This window comes from Vulpes vulpes, chromosome 9 (assembly GCF_048418805.1).
Source record: "Vulpes vulpes isolate BD-2025 chromosome 9, VulVul3, whole genome shotgun sequence".
Classification (NCBI taxonomy): Eukaryota; Metazoa; Chordata; class Mammalia; order Carnivora; family Canidae; genus Vulpes; species Vulpes vulpes.
In genome coordinates, this window is record NC_132788.1 from 77,167,195 (window position 1) to 77,182,167 (window position 14,973).

The 14,973-nt window shown below is 37.0% G+C and overlaps 1 protein-coding gene across 1 annotated transcript in view; it reads left to right on the forward strand.

Annotated features, from left to right (window-relative positions):
* The window catches only part of SUCLG2 (succinate-CoA ligase GDP-forming subunit beta), a 252,262-nt gene that overhangs the window by 134,008 nt on the left and 103,281 nt on the right, over positions 1 to 14,973 (forward strand). Inside the window, exons 6-7 of the mRNA XM_072720499.1 lie at positions 306 to 395; positions 8,249 to 8,345. Of these exons, the coding sequence (XP_072576600.1) occupies positions 306 to 395; positions 8,249 to 8,345 (187 nt within the window). The remainder of the gene's footprint in view (positions 1 to 305; positions 396 to 8,248; positions 8,346 to 14,973) is intronic.

Consider the following 14,973-nt stretch of genomic DNA (forward strand, 5'->3'; position numbering starts at 1 on the left):
AATTAACTGACTAAATATTCGTCAGTGCCATCTGTATAGTAATTAAAAGTGAAAACTGGCATCCGATTGTCTTGTCAGCATGCCACCCTGAAGAATTATATAGTTTTTGGAAAGGCTGTTTTTTAGATGGTCTGCTAATTAAAATGTACCCTATAGGCAGCTGCAGTAGCCCTGCTCAGAGATCTTTGGAAAGGCGCCACACTTTAATTACTCATTTGCAAATAAATACTAAGCATTTTCTTTCGAGGTTGGGAATCTTTTCATTTGCCTGTCTGAATTATCCTTATTTAATTCATTTTTACTAGGAGCAAATCGACATTATGGAGGGGATAAAGGACAGCCAAGCTCAGCGGATGGCAGAAAATCTAGGCTTCCTTGGGCCTCTGAAAAACCAGGTACTTGAGCATTTGGAGGCCACTGTGAATGACTTGTTTCAGAAAATGTTTACTACCTTGCTTACTTTCCTCTAATATTTGTGAGGATACCAGGATACAGGATTATTTATTGTGTCACAGTTTTGCTCCCCTGTTGTTTATGACAAAGAAAAATATTTCCCTTGTATTCCAGAACAGGATGTTGATGAGATGTGTTCATATATGTGTAGGTATGTGGGGGTGTGAGTGTTGCATGCAGACACGTGCATTTTGCTGTGTATGTCAGCCTCAATGTTCTTCTGTAGCACTGCAGTGCCAGCCCATGAATTATCCTAGGCAGCATAGTGGTTAGAAGCACAGGCTGTCCAGTCAGGCAGACCTGAGTTTGAATCCTGTGGTGCCACCAGCATGTGTGATTCCACCTGTCTGAATGTCAGGATCATCGTCTGTGAAACAGGGCATGTTGTCAGGATCGAGTATGCTGATGTGAGGAAGTGCTCATTCAGAATTCCAGAAAGGTCAGCTGTTATTTTTATTAATAATATACATTACTTAACTAATTGCTATTCTTTCATAGCTAATGGGATTTGAGATGAATATTAATGACCTGAAAGTGATATTTCACTGAAAACAGCTTAAATTATGCCAATTTAGTAATTATATGCTTTGGCTTCAAAGACAGAGAAATTGTCCTCTGTGCTGTTGAGGGAGAGAATCTGTCTTGGGCATCACAGTCCTGCTTTGACCTTGGTCCAGCCCACAGACCCTGATTGCACGTTTACATGGGCAAGCTTCTTTGTCCCACAGTTAAATCAAAACTATTTTAACTCTTCCACTACTAAGAGAAACCAACTTAATAACCCTATGTCCGGGGATCCCTGGGTGGCGCAGAGGTTTGGCGCCTGCCTTTGGCCCAGGGCGCGATCCTGGAGACCCGGGATCGAATCCCACGTCGGGCTCCTGGTGCATGGAGCCTGTTTCTCCCTCTGCCTGTGTCTCTGCCTCTCTCTCTCTGTGTGACTATCATAAATAAATGAAAAATTAAAAAAATATATTAAAAAAAATAACACTATGTCCTATGTGTATGTATATATGTGTGTGAGTGTGTATGTGGGAGTATGTATGTGTTCACCTGGGGCTCCCAATTGTTACAGAGCATTTTCTTTCATTTATTTGGGCAACATTCCTCTAAGAAAACAGAATTCACACTCTTTCTGCCTTTACTTTTTCTTTTGATTGATTCTGTCTCTAGAAATTTAAGGATGGCAATAAGGCCAGTCATAGAAGGGTAAAGCTGAGTAAACTTGAACAAATGTGTTTAAGTTAAGAGAAGACAGCACTTACTTGAACATGGGAGGAACGACTCCCTCGGATAGCAGAATATTCAAGATGGTTGAAGGGGCAGGAACATCTGGGACTAAACATTAGCAGAAGAAAGAGCCAAGACTCAGTGGACAGGTAGAGGAATTGTTATTTCCAAGACTGTCAAAGAGTTGCCAAGTTAATGACCTGCTAAAAAGAAGTTATGGTGGATTCTTGAGTGAAGGCTTCAGTGGTTGGATTCTCCCCCTGAGAATGAGGTCACTAACTGGCTTAGCCATGCATTTGACATTTATTGTGGGGTGTCTTATGTAGGGGTGGTGGTCACTGAGACCACTGTTTCATGTGGTCACTATGTTCTAGCCACACTTCCCTGCAGTCAGCTTCAGAATGTGCACCATAACCCTATTCACCTCATCTATATGCCTCTGCATACCTCTTTTTGTTTTACTTATTTCATTCACCTTTCCAGATCCTAATCTACACCACAGAGGGCACAGCCTTGCTTACTGCTTTGTTGCCAGCAAAGTGCTTGGCTAATATATTAGGTGCCCTAGAAACATTTGTCATACTTGTGAGTAAGTGCAACAGCACAGCCAGGATGTCCACTTGGAAAAGATTCCTAGAGAGTTGGTGATAGGCAGCTGTAAAGGCAGGAGAATAAATCTAGAGTGGGTGAATCTGCTGATACCTTGACTTGATAGCTCAGGAGGTAAACATAAAAGAGAGTTCTAGAGAAGGCAGTAATACCATTGTGAACACCAGAAGATAATTTCCTCCTCCTTCTTCCATGTTATAAGAGAACTTTAAGAGTCATAGCTCTTAAATGGTTAAATCACATTTTTTTTCAGTACCCCAAACACTCTAGGTTTTAAATGAATTACCTATGGAAGGCAGATGAACATGTGAGTTCTCAGAGATCATCAGTAGCTATAGTATTTTTTTTTATCAGTAGCTATAATATTTTTAACAGAATGTATTGAAGAAAGGAAAAGTTTTTTATTTCTTTTTTTTTTTTCTTGTTTCTTTGTCATCCACTAAAAATGAAAGGCTTTCAGTCTTCATTTGCTTGGCAGGCAAAGTTGAAGTGAGCACTGCCTGGGTGCTGCTCACTCTGTTGGACCCTGGGAAATGGAGATGAAGAGAAATAGCCATTGTTCTCCAGGGGCTCACATAACAGTGGTCAGCTGCTAGCAGTGATTACAGGGAGAGGGAGTGTGATCTGAAGGAGAGCGAGGGTGATCTGTTGGAGATGTGTTCAAATTTGTTCATCTAGGGACACCTGATTATATTTGCATAGTAAGAAGGAGCCTATATGTGTGCTGGAGTGGTAAATTTGGGAACCTCTGCTTTAGGATGCTTTGTCAAGCCACAGAGGTCAGTGAAACATTCCAGAAAGCCAGTGTCCGATAAGCAGAGAGGCTCCCCTAGAAGAGAAAACATTTTTTCTTTTTTTAAGAGAAAATATTTAAACGTGTATCAATCAGTGATTCTTTGGTCAAGAAATAGTATCTTTGAGGCCCCTCAGATTCAATATGACCTTAAAAATCACTTATTTCTCATCTAGGACATGGTTTAGGTATCTGGAGCCAGTGCTCTTATGAATGAACAACTTATAAAATGATTACCTTGTAAAGTTATTACTATCTTTCCTATAACTCATGCCTGTTGTCTCTGAAGGTGAGGTTTTCATGTTAGACTTAATGAAAAGCTATCACCTTGCACAGAAACTACTAAGTGTGTGTTCCTGACAAAATTCATTTAATTAAGAATTGGTTGAAAAGACTAAAGCCACAGAACAGCTGAAAATGACTAAAAAAATTCACAGATCTTTCAGGTGTGTCTTAGTTGCCCTCTATACTGTTCATTTCTGAAAACAAGCACCGTGAATTGTCAACATGCATCTTTATTTAGTATTTTAGCTAATGAAAAGATTTGATGGGTGCAGTTAATAAATGATCATTAATGCCTCTGAGAATGGTTTGCCCCTCTGGCTGGCTTCAAGAACCGTATGTGAATGTTGATGATATTAGTTCCTGGAATAAAATGAAAATATTTCTAAAATTTTCAAATAAAAATTAAAAATAAATAAAAATAATAAAATTTTCAACCTGCTAAAACATTTTTGAAGGTACTTGTGAATTTGTCAGGGTCTTATGCATATGGCTCAAAGGATATTTGATTTTAGGATCTTAATTTTTAAAAATTGCTTAACAAACAACCTTAAAATAGCATTAATTGGTGGCAAAAGAAAGAGAAAACAAATTTTCTGTATAGTGTGGTTTTGAGCTGAGGAAGTAGGTGGCAGTAGGAAACTGGCTGACTGTAAGGTAAACAGCAGAATGTTTTCTTTGACTTGTGTTTAATTTATTTTTTAAATTTGAACATGTTTTAGAAAGCTGGGGAGCTAACCTCAACTTGCCCCAGGGCCTGCCATTTCGTATTATTACACCTGCTCAGACTGACACATTTTCCCTGCCGAGCCTTTCTAGTCATTTACTGGATGGCCTGTGGAATAAGGCACGTTCTATCTCCAAGCTGGGCTGGTTCTCCCTTTTAGATCTTACAGCACATATTTTATAACACATATCCCTTAGAGATCTTACAACACAAATCTAATCATGCTTTAGTCCCACTCAAAAAAGTGTTTATGGTCTGTCTTTGTACAGTAATAAATAGTTATAACAGTGAATACAAACCAAATGCTGTGTTAATGTGTAGTGAAAGTGGCATAAATGTGTAGAAAATTCAGGCTTCATGGTAAGCTAGGTTGATATAAACTGAAGAAGTTTTGAAGCAACCCAGGTATCTACTGACAAATGAGTGAATAAACAAAATGTGGTATATACATGCAATGGAAAGTTGTTCAGCTTTGAAAAACAGGGAGGTTGTGACAAGGCATGTATGAGCCTTGGGGGCACTATGCTAAGTGAAATTGGCCAGTCTCAGAAAGATAAATATGGGTATGATTCTGTTTATATGAGGTACCTAGAGTCATCAGATTCATAGTGATGGAAAGTAGAATGGTGGTTGTCAGATGAGGGGAGTGGGGGATGGAGAGTTGTGATTTAATGGGTACAGAGTTCCACTTTGCAGGATGAAAACGTTCTGGAGCTTGGTTGCATGACACTGTGAATATCTGGACACTGCCAAACTGTACACTTAAAAAATGATTGAAATCATGCATTTTATAGAATGTATATTTTAAAAAAGAAGACAGTTTTAAAGTAGCTGAGATAAAATCTTACATCTGCAGGTACCCAGCATTATTTTCTATTATGTAGTCTCTCATTATTAAGTTAATCATTAACTGAACCAGTGCTTATTGAGTGTTGACTCTGTGCAGAGGCTGTAGTACGAGTACAGTGGATGCCATAGCGTCCAGGTTAGATAGCATGCCTGTTTCATACAGCTTACATTTCAAGCTCATATTGATGGCCTAGAAAACCCCTAAAAGTACAAATCTATTTGGCAGTGAGTTTTTTTTTATCAGCTTTGCACTGTAGCTCAAATAAAATCCATTTGGATTAAAAGAAGAAAAAGTAAACATGAGGGGATCCCTGGGTGGCGCAGCGGTTTGGCGCCTGCCTTTGGCCCAGGGCGCGATCCTGGAGACCCGGGATCGAATCCCACGTCAGGCTCCCGGTGCATGGAGCCTGCTTCTCCCTCTGCCTGTGTCTCTGCCTCTCTCTCTCTCTCTCTGTGACTATCATAAATAAATAAAAATTAAAAAAAAAATAAAAAAAAAAGAAAAAGAAAAAGTAAACATGAAATAAAAGAAATCTTAGAGTATTTGAAAAAAATAATTGGAGAATTGTTTTAACACTCTCAGAGTGGGACCAGCCTTCTTAAAATCTGACCTGAAGCTAGAAGCCATGAAAGAAGAGAGTGACATTATTATTACTACTACCAGATTCCATGTAGCAGAAATAACACATGGGTGAAAGTCAAATGTTAAAGGAGAAAAATATTTGCAATTTATATGAGATGAAGAGCTAATTTCCTACATGTAAAAAAAAAAAAAAAAAAACCTCTTTTTATAACTCAGAAAAAAGATTAAAATCTCAACAGAAAAATTCAGAGAAAAGGAAATACAGATGTCTCTTAAGCTCATAGAATAATTCTCAAATTCATTAATAGTAAGAGCAGTTCCAGGCAGCCTGAGTGGCTGAGTGGTTTAGCGCCATCTTTAACCCAGGGTCTGATCCTAGAGATCCAGGATCGAGTCCTGCTCGGGCTCCCTGCCTGGAACCTGCTTCTCCCTCTGCCTGTGTTTCTGCCTCTCTTTCTCTCTCTCTCTCTGTGTCTCTCATGAATAGATAAAATCTTTTAAAAATAATAATAAAAATAAATAAGTAAAGTGGTAAGAGCAGTTCCAATTAAATGTCTATATGAAATACCCATTTTTACCTGGTATACTGGCAAAGATTGGCGGAGAGGATTGTGCATAGAGAAACAAATTCTATGATACTGGTTTGTGGGCTGAGAAACTAGTCACAGTTTCTACCAGGGATAATTTAAAATAAAATTTTACTATTTAAAATCTCCATACTCCTTTTTTTGACCCATTCTGGGGAATCTATCCTATAGATGTTTAGTCACATGCATGATATACGTAGAGAGATAGATAAGGCAGCATTTTAGACAATGTCAAACTTTTGGAAACTCAATGGCTATTGTTTAAGAGATAGGTTAAATGAGTTATGATACATTCATGTAAGATATTATGTGGCCACTTATAAGAATAAGATCACTCTACTTGTGTTGCCGATATAGACTTTATAGAATCTATTAAGTAGAGAGACAAGGTATAGAACCAAGATCATTTTTTTGAAAAAGATGAATGGAGAATATGCATGCTTTCACATACATAGACTATCTCTCATTGAAGCACCTGCCAGAAAGTAAGGTGGCTGCTGCAGGATGAGACATGAGAAGCTCTGTGGCTGGGGAGTTGAGTGAAAGTTTAGAGGGAGACTCTGTGTACCTTAGGAATTTTGTATCATATACATATATTATCTAGCCAGAAAAAAATCAGTATTAAGAAATATTCAGTCTTACTCATTATGTATGTTTATTCGTAGCTACTGGGTTTCAAATTAGGATTTAAGAAAGTTTATAAATATACATAAAATAAATTAAGACAACGTGAATTTCATTTCCAGGAGTTCTTTAGACAATACTAGAACAAAGAGAACACTCTCAGTGTTCACCAGAGTGGGACTTTATTCTAGGGGATTGGTTACATGGTGCTTCAAGAGTTGAGGAATTTCAGGGTAGAGAGAGAGGAAAGGTAGAGTTAAAGCATAACAGGAAATTGTTGCTCCCTGCCACTGGAGGACCTAAGTGAGCCAGTGGAATTACTGCACCTTGGGAGACAGAAAGTAGAACCCTGGTGGCTCTTTGGTGGTTGCTGAAGCCGTAGGAGGAGATGCTTTTGCAAGGCAAAAAGAGCAGAGGTAGAAGTCCCCCTCCTTTCCACTACTTCCTGTCTCCTACCACTGCTTCCCCTTGGCTGAAGTGAGCTGAGAGCCATCCAGGGCAGAAGCCTTGGAAACTCAGCCTACAAGGGTCAGCTCCCCTGATACTCAGAGTCGGGATGGGGAAAAGCTGGGACTGGATCTGAGGGGCAAAAGTGCATGGCTGGAACAATGAGCGAGAATGTTGCCAAGGGAAAATGATAGCTAGGCTTTGGGTGGAGCCAAGAATGAGACTGATACCCAGCATTCAGCCATGACTGCACAGTTGTGCTGTGTGGCATCACAGGCTGTACTCACTATAGGTGTGAGCTTACCAGGGTTGTGTCAAGGCCCCATTCATGATGTCTCTCCCTTGCCCACTTCACAAAATGCCAGCATGCTGTGACATAGGCCACTCATAAAAGTTGGTTGAAAAGAGTGAATGAGTGAGTGAATTTCAAGCAGCATGAGAAGAATGAAATCAGGGCATAACATCAGGGAAACTCTGGACATTGTTGCTCTTTGTGGTTTATGCCTTGGGGACAAACTGTTTATTTTGAACTGTGCTGGTCCCTAACTCTTACTATGTAGGACTTTCATTTCCCTGTTTTGGCCATAGTTTCCATTATATACTCAGTAATTATTTCCCAGATTATAGGTTTGGACTGATGAATGTAATAACTGTTTTATTCTAGCATAGTAAGGAAAACGTAATCATTATAAACTCTCAAAATCATGTTTACCTTTTACTTAAATGGAGCTTGTTTATATTAATGATTGTGGCTCATACTGCAGTGTAACTCGGCTAATAGGGACATGATAATGTACAAAAAGATTAACAACATTTTTAGGCTATACTGAAAATATTTTGTTTCCCTGATAATAGTCTTTTCCTGGTGTCTGGAGGAAGGTTGAGCAATTCCTTCTAATGAGTAGCAGTGGAAATTTAAGTAATTATGCTTTTCTCTTTTTCCCTTCAGAAAACCTAACTGAATGTAAAGACATAACTTATTATCTTTAAGGTTTCATTAATCCAGCAAAATAAATGGTTTTTTACTGCTTTGGTATAATTTCATTGTACTTAATCCCATTTAGGCTGCAGATCAAATTAAGAAGCTGTACAATCTCTTCCTGAAAATTGATGCTACTCAGGTGGAAGTGAATCCCTTTGGTGAAACTCCAGAAGGACAAGGTAACAAAAAATTAAAAAAACAACAACAAATGAATATAATTATTTATGCAAACTATAAATTAAATTGTACAAAAGACTGTAGCAGCAGCTTTGCATTCATTTCATTCAGTAATTTAATTTCTGCCATGGTTTCAAATGCTCCCGTGATACGTTGAACTTCAGCACTGGAGTTTGTTTGCAGCCAAATGCCAGGCCTCAAGGGAAGCTCCTTCTTGTTTTATTTAGAAACATCCATCCATCAGTACCCCCTTGTTTTTCCAGGACCATTCTTGCTTATGCTGTGGTAAAAACTTGGGTAGGAACTGGAGCCTCTGCATTGGGATGTAATGAATGCACATGCTTTTATGGAGCTAGAAGTGCTTGAAAATTTTTGGTTTGCATAAATTTGTACAAATTCACTTTGTGCCCCCCTGATGAATTTATATCCTTACAGTGAAGCCCTAGCGCCATCCTGTCCAACTCTTTCACCTTACTTAGTTACCAGCTTCTGATTCAGGTGGAAGAAGGAGGCATTTTTGTAGAGAAGAGTTTTCTATCCACCAGGTACTTATGAAGTGTAAAGGAATATTTTCTATCTCAGTACCTACCCATTTTGCACTGTGCCTTACATACAGCTGGGATTCTGTAAGTTCCTACTAATTTGATAGCAAAAGCTTATGAGTGTGCGTGTATTTGGAGGTAGAGAGTGGGATATGAGGTGGACAGGACAGAGATACAGAAATGTAAGTCCTATGAACCTTGTCCTTTTTTTAGTGCATTTCACCTCCCACTGTCCTGTATGCTGTCTAGCAGGATGTGGGCAGTCTAAATAGGGATTTGCATTGAGTAAATTAGATGATCTGTTATGTGTAAATACTAAGTTGTAGACCAAGGTGAACATAGTATAGTGTTTTACAAAGGGGACTGGGTTCAAATTCTGGATCTGCCATGTTCTGGCCACAGACCTGGGCTAAGCCTTGGAGTTTGGTTTGTGGTTTTTTGTTTTGTTTTTTAATCCAAAAGAATCATAAAAATGATAACTGTCTTGTAGAGTGACATGACTGGTGAACGTGACAGTGAATATCCACTGTCAGACACAAAATAGACTAGTCCCTGACATTCCTAAAATGTAGGTCCTCATCTCAGGTAGTCCAGGAAAAACACCCAGCAAGCAAAAGTCTAGGGCCAGATGGCTTCACAGGTGAATTCTACCCAACATTTAAATAAGAGTTAATACCTATTTTTCTTAAACTATTCCAAAAGGTAGAAAAGGAAGGAAAGCTTCCAAATTTATTCTATGAGGCCAGCAATACCTTGATACAAAAACCATATGAAGACACCACCAAAAAAAAAAAAAAAAAATCAAATTACAGGCCAATTTCTCTGATGAACACAAATGCAAAAATCCTCAATAAATACTGGAAAACCAAATTCAACACTATATTAAAAAAATCATTCACCATGATTAAGTAGGATTTATTCTTGGGATGCAAGAGTGGTTCAATATTTACAAGTCAATTAATATGATATATCACATCAACAAGAGAAAGGATAAAAAACTCTATGATCATTACAATAGATGCAGAAGAAGCATTTGACAAAGTACAACATCCGTTCATAATAAAAGCCCTCAACAAACAAGGTTTAGAAGGAAATATCTCAACAAAATACAGGTAGGTCATCTCTGAAAAACTCATAGCTAATAGCATACTCAGTGGTGAAAGATTGAAAGCTTTACTTCTAACATAGGAACAAGACAAGAGGTCCACTCTCACCAGTATTATTCAACATAGTACTGGAAATCCTAGCCACAGCAATCAGACATAAATAAATAAAAGGAACCCAATTGGAAAAGAAGAAGTAAAACTTTCACTGTATGATGACATGATACTATATATAGAAAACCCAAAAAAGGCTCCACCAAAAAACTACTAAAACTGATAAAAGAATTCAGTAAAGTTGCAGGATATGAGATCAATATATAGAAATCCATTGCATTTCTATACACTAATAATGAAGTGGCAGAAATAGAAAATAAGAAACAATCTCATTTATAAGTGCAGCAAAAATAGTAATATACCTAGGAATGAATTTAAACAAGGTGAAAGTCTTGTACTCAGAAAACTATGAAACATTGTGGAAAATTGAGGATGACACAAATGGAAAGATATTCATCCCATGCTCATGGATTGAGACAACAAATATTGTTAAAATGTCCATATACCCAAAGCAATCTACAGATTTAATGGAATCCCTATTAAAATATCAACAGCATTTTTCACAGAACTAGAAAAAATATTCCTAAAATTTATATGGAACCACAAAAGACCTTGAATAACCAAAGCAATCTTGAAAAAGAACAAACCTGGAGGTATCCCAGTCCCAGATTTCAAGATATACCACAAAATAGTAAACAAAATAGTATGGTACTGGCACAAAATAGACACACAGATCTATATTACAGAACTAAATCCATGATTATATAGTCAGTTGATTAATGGCAAAGAAAGCAAGAGTATACAATGGAAAGAGATAGTTTCTTTAACAAATGGTGTTGGAAAACCAGACAACTACATGCAAAAAAATGAAACTGGACCACATTCTTACATCATACATCAAAATAAGCTTGAAATCGATTAAAAATCTGAATGTGACACCTGAAATAAAAAAATCCTAGAAAAGAGCTCATGTGGTAATTTCTCTGACATTGGCCATAGCAGCATTCTTCTAGATATGTCTCCTGAGACAAGGGAAACAAAAGCCAAAATAAACTCTTGAGACTACATCAGAATGAAAAGCTTTTACACAGGAAAACCATCAACAAAACAAAAAGACAACCTACTGAATGGGAAAGATATTTGTAAATGATATATCTGATGGGAGAGTTAATATCCAAAATATGTAAAAAAACTTCTACAGCTCAACACCAATTAAAAATGGGCAGAAGACATTAACAACATTTTTCCAGAGAAGGCATACATGTGGCCAACAGACATATGAAAAAAGCGTTCAACACCACTCATCATCGGGGAAACAAATCAAAACTACAATGAAATTTCACTTCACACTTATCAGAATGGCTAAAATAGAAAATGTAAGAAACAAGTGTTTGTAAGGATATGGAAAAAAAGGAGCACTTGTATACTGTTGGTGGGAATGCAAAGTGCAGTTGCCACCATGGAAAATGGTATAGAGGTTATTTAAAAAATTAAAAATAGAATTACTCTATGACCCAGATATTCCACTATTGGATATTTATTTACCCAAAGGAAATAAAAACACTAATTCAAAAATATATATGCACCCTTATGTTTATTGCAATATTATTGACAGTAATTAAGATATATGGAAGCAACTCAAGTACCCATCCATAGATGAATGGATAAAGAAGTGATACACAGAGACACACACACATAGAGTGAACTATTTACTCAGTCATGAAAATGAATGAAATCTTGCCATTAGCAATAGTATGGATGGATCTAGAGGGAATAATGCTAAGTGAAGTAAGTCAGATTGAAAAAGACAAATACCATATGATTTCACTCATGTGGAACTTAAGAAAACAAATGAACAACAACAGAAAAGACACAAACAAAACAGACTCTTAAATACAGAGAACAAACTGGTAGTTGCCAGAGGGGAGATAAGTGTGTGTGTAGAGGAGGGAAGTAATGTGAAATAGGTGAAGGGGATCGAGAGTACACTCATTATGATGAGCACTGAGTAACATATAGAATTTTTGAGTCACTGTATTGTACACCTAAAAGTAACACATATTGGAATTTTTCAAAAGTACAAAATGGGGACAATAGTAGTAGTACCTACCTTACAAGATTGTTGTGAGGATAATTAATGTCTTAAAACAACACTTGGCATATGGTAAGAGGTACAAAAGCATTAGCTGTTACTATTGTATTATTTCATATTCTTCTGAAAATCAAATAAGGTAATGGATATTTAAAGTAAAACATAAAAAAATAAAGTAAAATGTCATACAAAAATTAAGGCCTTGTTTAAAATTCTAATTGTACCAATTGTACTTGAACTAATAAAAGGCAGTCCTGATCTCCCTCTATGAGTCTTTAGGCATTTCTGGTGGAGGCCCTTGTAGTTTTCTAATAAATTCTCCATTTTCATTAAAAAAAAAAAAAGTTAGGGGTACCTGGGTGGCTCAGTCAGTTAAGTGTCTGCCTTCAGCTCAGGTCCTGATCTCACGGTCCTGGGATCAAGTTCTGAGTAGTCTGGCTCCCTGCTCAACGGGGAATCTGCTTCTCCCTCTCCTTCTGCCCTTGTGCTTTTGCTTGCATGTTCTCTTTCTCAAATGAATAAATTTTAAAAAAATTTAGGGCAGCCCCGGTGGCCCACCGGTTTAGCGCCGCCTTCATCTTCAACCTGGGTGTGATCCTGACCCAGGATCGAGTCCCACATCAGGCTCCCTTGCATGGAGCCTGCTTCTCCCTCTGCCTGTGTCTCTGCCTCTCTCTCTCTCTTCCTCTCTCTCTCTCTCTCTCTCTCTCTCTCTCTGAGTCTATCATGAATAAATAAATAAAATCTTAAAAAAAAAAGAAAATAACATATTTCATAGTTTACAGAGTGACCACTAGATTAAAATCTGTGATAGGTTATTTAAAATCAAACTACCTTTTATTCATAAATATTTCAAAAATTGTGTTTGACTATAATATCATTAGTATTTTATAGACAGAGGAAGCAAAGTGGAAGAAAACTCCTTTTGAACTCATATGACACGTACTGTGATAAGCTCTTACATACATTCTTTTTTATTACTTACAGGAATCTGAAAAGTAAGGAGTTATTATGCCCATTTTATAGAGGATTAAAAATTAATGTGACTCCTCCATAGGCAGCTTGTTCCTGCATCTGGGATTTGAATGCATGTCTCTCTCAGTCTAGTGTGTGTGTTGATTTTGATATGCCAGACTGCCTTCTTTTTTACCTTTTTTCTCTTAAACTATTAATTTACTTTTATCAGAGTGATTCAGATGTAGTCTTCAGTTTAGTAGAATATTAGTAAAAATTCATGCTGCATTGAATGGCTGTTAATTAAATCTGAGAAACAAAAGACAGAGAGGTTGAGTACAAGTTCTTCAAGGTCATGGTTTGCTTTTCAAACTAGTATACATAAGCAACCTGATTGTTTCATTTTTTTTTTTTTAAAGAGTATTTGGCCAAGGAACTGGATAAAAATCGGGCTATAATACTACTTTCATTTAAACCTTTGGTAAGTTGTCAGTTACAGATTGCAGTCTGATGCAGGGAATAAGGGTGCAAGAAACTTTTCCTAGGGTGTATTTGTAACACCTCATGAAATCAGAAGTTTTCTTTTTAATTATCAAGAGAAAGGAAAATTCTTGAGCTTTCTTGAAGAAATCATCATAAAACACGTTCCGTGTATATAGTTCATTAAAGCATAAGTCTTATGTGATATTTTTAAGAGCAAAATTATCTTTAGCTATTAATTTGTTCATTGTACCATAAAAGTTCAGCTATTGAATTATAATCACAATTAAATGAGTGTGTTGGTTTATAACTCTAATGAGCAGTAGTCAAATTAAACCCAATTAGGAAACGGTGATTAATGACCAAATGTATAAATTGATCTTCATCATTGTCACAATCCCCTAAAGCAATTCTCTATTTAGGAGATGTAAAAAAAAAAAACCCTTTATATCCTAGAAATATTAATAATCTTTATATTTATAATGTGAATATTTAATTTTTTCCATTTAGATCAGTAATAGCAGAGCATATAATGTTTCACATTAAAATTGTGATTTAATAATGACTCTTAATTTAGAAGTTTAAGGAGCCTGGCATCACACCAAACATTTTACTTTAAATTTATCCATTGCAAAGCTTCTTTGTAAGATAATTTCTTGCATCTTCCACTGGTTAATGGACATGTTTTAAAAGTTTGGGTAATTGGCTGTATATTTGCAAAACAGATGATACCTGGTTGAATGAAGAGCAATGATCTTGATAACATCTATGCTGCTAGGTCACCTATGGGAAGTTTTTACTGTGGTGAAAGAACTGCAGTCCAAGAATTATTTTTTCCAATGTGATTAATAATTTGATTTAAAGAATGTAATTTGGCACTATTGACTGTAATGTAATTTAGTGACTCAGAATCATAATGGTCTGTTAGTGACAGAAACCTTCATCAGTCTAGTTTTTGTTAAGAAGCTTCTAGGTCAGGGAAGGATAGGTTCTTTTCCTCATATAACAGGGAAGTCTAAGGAGCGATCTAATTTAGGGCATGAAGGGAATAAGGGATTTTCTGATCTTCCAGCCCAGTTACCTCTGAATTGGCTTCTTTGTCGGCCAGACTCTGTGGAGGGGCAGCCAAGATGGTTCCCATTTTTCATCATTCTTCTCCAGCAGCCCCAGCAATCTTTTCAAGTGATTCTGATTGGCCCTACTTGGGTACCATATCCATATCTAGACCAGTCACTGAGCTGGAATCACATGTATGGGAGAAAGGCATCTTCTCAATAGAAAAAGGGATAGAATCCCGTGTCCCCCAGAATGACCAAATTTTACAGAAATTAAACTGTTAATGAATTAGTCAAAGGGAAATGAACTCTTTTCCTTGCTTGTCCAGTTGCATTGCCAGAATTGATTT